General features: G+C 41.3%; 1 protein-coding gene across 10 annotated transcripts in view; it reads right to left on the bottom strand.

The window, feature by feature from the left end:
• The window catches only part of ZBTB25 (zinc finger and BTB domain containing 25), a 32,223-nt gene that overhangs the window by 17,638 nt on the left and 6,518 nt on the right, over positions 1-8,067 (bottom strand). Inside the window, exon 2 of one of the 10 annotated variants that reach the window (XM_019641296.1) lies at positions 7,812-7,888. The exons of 4 other annotated variants lie outside the window; for them this stretch is intronic. Coding sequence is in view for 1 of the 6 variants with exons in the window: in XM_019641293.1 (XP_019496838.1) it covers positions 7,190-7,302 (113 nt within the window). In the remaining 5 variants the exon portion in view is untranslated. 5 more of the 10 variants (XM_019641294.1, XM_019641297.1, XM_019641293.1 and 2 more) reach the window with 5 other exon arrangements.

The following is an 8,067-nucleotide window of genomic DNA, read 5'->3' as shown; positions in this document are numbered from 1 at the left end:
ATATATATATATATATATATATATATATATATATATATATATATATATATATATATATATATAGTCATTGTGGAAGGATAAGGGAGGTGAGGTGAAGGAAAGGTGAGAATCTTGGCAGGAGGAGGTGGCAATGATGGAAAATGCTGCAGACACATGAGGAGGAGGCCTATTACAACAGCCCCAGGTGTGGTGACTACGGTTTCTGGTGATGGCTGAAGTTTGGGAAAGAGAGCAAAAAACCTGACTGCAAGGAGACGTTAGAAAGCAGAGGCCATAAAGGGTAGGTCATTAAGGATGCTGCAGATTGAAGACAACTTTCAGACAAAAGAGGGGTGGATCTCTAGAAGCCAGAGGAATGCAAACAAAAGTATAAGTATACCAGTTAGCCATGGAGAAAAGAGGGGTTTCTTTTTCTGACAGTGGAAAGCAGGTGGTTGAGGTGAGGAGAGAGAATTTAAGCGTATTCTTTTAGATGGCATTGATTTACAAACTAGAAATTAGTCTATACACAGAGGGAAGGAGTTTAGGTCTTCAAAGAAACCTAGAGTAATAATCCCTGATGCCAATACAGAGCATTGAAGTTTATAGAGAACTTTCATATACTGATTTTTCTTTCTGCTTCAGATGAGATTTCTATTAATCTACCTTCAAGTTCATGGACTCCATCATTTCTAATCTATTAAACACACTCAGTGAATTTTTCAGATATACTTTTCAGGTGTAAAATTTTCATCTTTTTTCTTTTTAGTTTCTATTTCTCTGTTGAGGTTTCCCATTTGTTTTGCTTTACATCTATGAGCATAATTATAATAGCTGCTTTAAATCTTCTCTGCCAAATCCAACCTATGGGTCATTTTAGGGTCAATTTCATTAGTTAAAGTGATAGTTTCCTGTTTCTTCATTATGTTTAGTATTTTGGGTAATATCCTAGACATTGTGATTACTATAGTGAACACTCTAGATTCTGTAATCTTCTTCCAAAGAGTACTGATGTTTTTGTTTTGTTTTTGTAATTAACTTGGATGGACTTTTACTCCAAGTTTTACCTTCCTTATGGTTCAGATTTTTCAGTGTTAGGTGTGCTGTTTGAAGGCTGTTCAACACATGTCTAAGTTTAGGGATTGGCAAGAGATTCAAGCTGAGTTTGTACACAGTATTTACCCCGTCCCCCTCAACCACCACATCCTTTCTAGGATTTTCCTCCTTACTTTCCAGCTGTGTGGTCACTCTGAACTCTGTCCTCTTTTCTTCAAGCAAGTAAGATTACAGGTTATTATCCCAGTTTTAGCCATCCCCTCATGTCACCAACTGGGGCCTTCTCTTAGGATAAAAGCCATAAAAATGGAAACTTATCCACTGCTGTTCCCTTCTTCCAAGTGTAGATTTCATTCCAGTTTCTGCTGGCTTTTTGTCACCCGCAAATGACATCTCGTAGTTTTTAAAACTTTTTTTCAAGTTTATAGTTTCTATCTCAATAAAACTACAAACTTTTATAAATCTCAAATCCTAACACGAATTAGTCATTACCCTTTATCAGCAGTTCTAAAAAGTTCTGGCCTCAAGAACCATTTATACTCTTAAGAGAAAGTCTTTAGGACTGTGAAAAGCTGTTGATTATGTGGGTTATGTTTATTAATATTTACCATATAAGAAATTAAGAGAAATTTAAAAAAATTTTTAAATAACCCATTACATATTAAAACAAATAATACATTTTTTCTAAAATATATATATTTAGAGTGAGATGGGTGGCATTGCTTTATATTTTTCAATCCTCTTTAATACCTGGCTTTTAAAAAATACGACTGAGTTCTTTTCTCGGCTTCTGCATCCAATCTGTTGCCACATGTTTTGGTTCAAGTATATTAAGAGAATTTGGCCCTGCAAATGGAAGATCCTTGTAGACCCACTGAAAGGGGTTCAGGAACCTCCACAGGGTCCTTGGACCACATTAAGAACCTCTGCCCTACACTACTGTTTTTGATCATATGCAGTAATAGAACAGATACTATATTAATTCCATTGAATGGCTGAGGTACCATAGGCTCAGAGAATGCAGGAAAGGTCCCCAAAGTCAGACAACTAGCTATAAAATTAAATGATGCTGGTAGTACTTCAATTCAAGTCTGACTTTAAACTCAGTGCCCTTTCTTAAAAATCCTGATCGAGAACTTTCAGCATATACATCGATGACAGATTTCACAAATACCGGGGGTGCCAAAAAAATGGATACAAGTGGACACTTTGGTCAATGTTGCTCAAGCAGTAGTTCACCATAATCAGAAGTGTCTGGACGCTGATGGTAACCACTTTGGGCACCTCTTGTAACTGCAGAAGTCAAACGTGACTTGTATTCATCTCTTGTTATCAGTATATATTGAGTATTACAATTTTAATACAGTTTCCTTTCTTAAAATGTGTACAAATTTTTTTGGCACCCTCTATATTGAATCAAATAAGGTGGTAAATTTTTTCAAGTTTATAAAAGGCAACAAATTCAGATCTGTTAAAAAACCAAAACTTATATATATAATAGGTTCATTCAAACTTGTTTCCATGGTAGACCTTTTGATGTTTTAAGGCACAACCAGATTTTACCTCGGGTCCATAGTGCCAATCCATCACAAAGTTAATAACAATATTTTATAATACAATCTACTTTGCAAATTATTAGCTCGGCTTTTTTTTTAGCTGAGCCATCCTGCCACCTGTTGGCAGCTCAGTGGCAGCTCAACTCAGGCCAGGACTTGAACTGCTGTTGCTCAGAGCTCACACTCTTGAGTGAGTTCTTAACCAATTGAGCCACTCAGCCGGCCTTGGTTTTTTTATATAGCCTTTGCTCATCATTTCTTTGACCATCAATTATTTTCTCTAGTATGTGGAACAGCGAAAGTTTCCTATGCATACAGAAAGATCTTAGAAGTTACATTTGAGAATTTTTGGTGGAAATTTTAACATGTGAGAGAGGTTGCAGGAAAATAATTTATCATTTTATTATACTGGAGCCAAAGTGTAAGAGTACTACATCTTAAAATGCTTTATCTGTTATCGAGTAGTATTTCTATTATAATAATAGGGTTAGCATTGATATTTAAGGGACTGCAAATACTGTTTACTTACTAGATTGCAGTTAACTCTGGATTAGCTCAAACTAAGTGAGCTAGAACAGTTTTATACCAGTATTTATGTTTGTTTAATTCAAAGTTAGCTTGATATTCAACATCTTTGATTTTTATATAGTAAAAAAAATCTATTGTATTAGTTAGATTGGACTCTCAGACCCATGGTAGCCAGAACAATGTCCTAGAATACACAGCTTTTCATTCTCTCAGGCTGTAATATTTTTTTTCCCTGTAAGACTCTTAAATCAAAAAAGAAACAAAAGGTATAAGACATCTGTTTCTGTGGAAAACAGTCTTAGGTATTTTCTAAGTGGTTCCTACCACCTATGACTTTAGTTATTAATTATTATTAAGACAAGGAGACAGAAAAGTTAACAGTGGGATATGTACAGCTTTTTTTAGATACTTACTTAGGCTATAAATACAAATGTAAAAGCAGAAATATTCAAAATGCCACATGATAAAAGACTTTATACAATGATTTTAACTTTTTAATGGTACTTTCACATGACTGTGGAGGTGTACCATTTTATAACCTAGAGAAAGAGCGTTTACAGAAATCATTTCATCTTGGAATAGTGGCTCTTAGTGATGACTATTATAAAACTTTCCATGAAGAGTTGTACTGATGCCTGAGTCCTACTCCAGACTAACCCAAACAGAATTGCTGGGGGTGAAGCAGATACTGTTGAAAAAGCTCCTCAGGTGATTCTTATAATAAGATGCCTCAGTTAAAAGCCACTGTGTTAGAAAAGGGTACCAAAGAAACTCCAGAGACTATTTCACTCTAAAATTACAGAGCAAAAGAAGCAATTTCACAAGAAGTGCACAAAATGTGGAAATTATACCAGTTACATTAAAAGAACAAAAATCAACAATTATAATTCTAATTGTAACTTTGAACTCAAAAATTAGCTAGATTAACAAACAAAAGTGCTCCTAAACTAGTAGGATTTGCATTGAGGGCAGAGGAGGAACACACCATTTTCAGACTTCTTTTTTAAAAGTATTTAGAAAAAAGAGATCTTTACTCTCATCTCATACACCATTACACCTATTTTCATAATATTTGAAAATGATATGGAAATTCCAAATCTGAAAATATTGGTTGATGTAAAATTGGCAGTAATTCTAGGCATCTTCTTATGAAAATCACTAAGAATATTAGAGAAGAGGGTAAGAAGCAGACGTGGTAGATGATACAGGAAGAGCAGTTATGCTCTAGAAACCTTTAACGGAACAGGGAAACGTTAGTTTGGGGCCTCCTGCCTGTTGGCAGACACAGCCAGCCTACTACATCACTAACCCCCATCTAACCAACATGTGGGATGCCTGATAAAAGCCACAGTACTAGGCAAACAAGAATGCTAACACTGGTGAGTACAAATTGCTGGTGGACCTTAAAAAAATCAGAACCCTATGAAGGAAAGGAAAAAATTCTTCTTAGTCCACTAAAAAAATAAAGACTGCATTTCTGAAAGAACAGGTACTAAAAGGAGAAGACGGAAAACGACAATGCTAGTTACAGACCTAGAATATGGTACAAACAAGAATGATTATAGCTTCTGAATATAGGTGATCTATTATTTCCTTTGCCACGGAACGTTCCACAGCACATTATCTACACGGGCTAATGAAACCCTTTGCTTAGTGTCTAGAGTTTTTCAGAAGAAACAAAAAGTCATTGTCTATTGATTTATAACCAGAGAAGAAATTAGAAAATTTTCAAAAATAACTAACAACACCATAAACACTTTTTCTCCAGATAAGATTAAAAGAGAAAACCCTGCTAGCAAAGGGAAAGCAGAAGCGTTAAATTCAATTAATAATCCTGAAACCGATGTTTACTTCAAACACTGTTTTTTCTTTCTCCACTTTCCCCAAGCAAGTTCAAGTAGCAATCTTTCCTATCCTAGAGGGGAATAATACTGTTCTAGTTATTATTGATAGCTACTATCATAATGACTAAATACTACATGCAAGGCCTTGTGCTAAGTGCTTTATGTACATTATTTCTTTTCATCCTCACGGTGACTACCTTTGTTTTTCCATTTTTACAGATGAGGAAAAACCTAGCTTAGGACACACAATTAGCAAATGATATAAAGTGGTGGTCAACAGCTAGGCCTGACTCCATATCCTATGCTCATAACTATAAACTGGAACAGTATTTTTCTTAGCATTCTTCTCTGAAAAGACTCAAGTTCACATGCAACTTGTAATAAATAAGCAGAAAGGGGGCACAGGAAGTGGTATAGACGTACCTTAAAATTTATCAAGATAAGAGCACCGGCACTTCTAAGACAGGAAAAAAATCCTGCAATAATATAAAGCCCCCAACTCTTTTTTGGCCCTATTATTACTAAAATGGACAAGTTTTTCTTTAACAAGATGGTCAAGCACCATCTTCGGACCATAGTAAATAAATCACTTTGGTTCAGTGGTGAGGAGGGCATTATGCAACACTTCCCAGCACAGCCCTCACCAGGATATTTTATGGCCAAGGCACTTGGGCCCCTCCTCCTCAGCTAGACAGCCTGACTCCTTCGCATTCCCCTCAGGAGATAGGGTGGAAGCACACAGCTCCACTTTCTAAGGCATAGAGGGCAGCTGAAAGTCCTGCTCAGCTTCTCTGGGCAACCACAGGCGCCAATAAATCAGCCACAGGCGATTCCCTCATCCCCTTCCTGGCTTGAAGTGGTGATGAGATCTAGTGCAAAAGAGCACGGACTGGACTTGAGAGATAAGTGATCTAGGCTGAATTCTACTGCAAATGACTGCATCATTGAAGCCAGCTAAATCTCTGAGCCTGTTTCCTTGTTTGTAATAATGGAGACAATACTACACGCTTTTTGGTAAATGTTCAACACTCTATGAAAATGACTAGCCACTACAGGTACGTAATAAACAGTGACCAAACCTGAGCAGAATCCATCTATCTCCACTACCTCCAAATAAGACATTCAGGGCAGGCTGGACAAAAAGGTGTAGCAAGTCATGTGAGGTCCCTCCCTCCTTTCTTGCTGACCACCCCAGTGATGTTCCACTGCTTCCTGATAACCTCCCACCCAGCAGTACTAATCTATTCCATGGCCTATCCCATCATTGCTCTGTTCCCTATTAAAGAGCTGATGTCTGTCTGATAATGGATTAATAGTTTACTCTTAATTAAAACATATTCAGATTGCTAACGTGAACTTTGATGACTTAATCTAAGGAAGCAACCAATGCTGCAAATACTGGTTATTCTTGCAGAGAACAGGCTGAATTGGAGGGGGAGGAGGGGCAGGCTTTGAGCCCCAAAATACATCAGAGGCAGTCTAGTTCACCTAGAAATAGTGCCAACCCCATTTCTTAAAATACCAGAGCCATCACACACCCGCCACGCCTGATTTCTCAATAATCTTGATCAAGCCAAGTATAATCACCTCTGGGGGACAGTCTCTACAACGAGTGGGTTAATTTGGCACTGCACTGCTGGTGTGGTAGAGAGTAAAAACGACCAAGGCGCTTGAAGCCCTGGAGTCGGTACTCAAGAGGTGCAGGACCTCGATCAAGCTACATGATCTTTAGGCCGGGTGTCCTCATCTGTAAAATAAGAGGGATGAACCGGATTTTCTAAGGCCCCTTTCAGCTTTAAGAATCTGTGATTACAAAGTATACTTTACACACTTGACAAAATCTTGTGAAAATGAACAGCTTTGCCCAAAAGACTTTATTCTCAAGACAGTGAATGCCAAATTTAATCCCTTGGGGTGAACCGGGCGTTAATTTAAGAAACATGATAGGGGCTGCCAAGTTCCAGGTACAGACCTAGGCGCTGCCTAAGCAGCTCGAGGAACAGCTTGATTTCTCTAAATGAGTGCTAGAAAGACAGTGATAGATGGCGCTTTAAAAAGAAACACTGGATATGCTTAGAATGAAATTAATATAATCTGAAAAAAGAAATAAATGAATTATAGGACGGGCGGGGTATTTCCTGCTCTAGAAACAAAAAGTAATAAAAAACGGGGGGTGGGGAGGAAGGGAGAGGGAGGACAGTGGTCACGGCGTCTCGCAGGCTGCACCTGGAGACCCGCCCACATGCGAGGAGTCGGGGCGGCTGCCCGGGGAACGCCGCACTCCAGTCGGGGCTAGCCGCGCGGGATCGCAACCCGGCCCGCTGCAGGGAGGGCTCCATTCCTTTGCAGCGCCCCGGTGAGCGGACCGGCCTGCGTCAAGCCCAAACAACCGCCTTGTGCGAACTGCGAAGGGCGGCTCTGGGCATCCTCGACCCAGCGTTCACTCGCAGTTGCCATTTTTCTCCTTGCCCTGATTGACAAGTCTAATGGACCAAAAACACCCCCCTCCCGAGCTACTTGCATCTGTCCCGCGACCGGCGCAGCTGCAGGCCGCCGCCGCCCCAGGCGGCTCGTGGCGGGAGGGACTGAGCCTGGAGCAGCCCACAGGGGCCGGGCCGCGTCGCTTACCCAGACGCCGCCGCGGCGGCCGGCCGGCTCCTCCGTGCGGGAGGGGCGGCTCCCGCGCCGCGAACGTCACGCGGCGGCGCCGGCTCACGCACCCCGTGGTCCGCTCTCGCGCGGCTTCCCGCGCCGGCCGCCCCGCGATGGGCCCACGTGACCGCGCGCCTGGTAGCCGGGGAACGAAGGGCGCGGGGGCCGGAGTGTGCGTGCGTGCGTGCGTGCTTACGTGCGCGCCCGCCCTGGTGGCTAGGAGGGGGTCGTTTTGCGCTCCGGGCGCCTCCGCCACGGTTCCCAGTCGTGACTCTGTAGGCGGAAGCGTGGAGAAGAGCCTCAGCGTCACAGGCTCCCCACACACACAACCGCGTGACCCGGGGACTTTCCCCTGGGTGTGCAAAAGCATGGGCACCTTCTCTGTTCGGGGATGGGGGTGGGGAAGGATGCGCCCGCGTGTCCACCGGGAGAGGGGTGAGGGCGCAGGGCCA

Source organism: Hipposideros armiger, unplaced genomic scaffold, assembly GCF_001890085.2.
Source record: "Hipposideros armiger isolate ML-2016 unplaced genomic scaffold, ASM189008v1 scaffold_59, whole genome shotgun sequence".
In the NCBI taxonomy this organism is placed as follows: Eukaryota; Metazoa; Chordata; class Mammalia; order Chiroptera; family Hipposideridae; genus Hipposideros; species Hipposideros armiger.
This window is presented reverse-complemented; position numbering and strand designations above follow the sequence as displayed.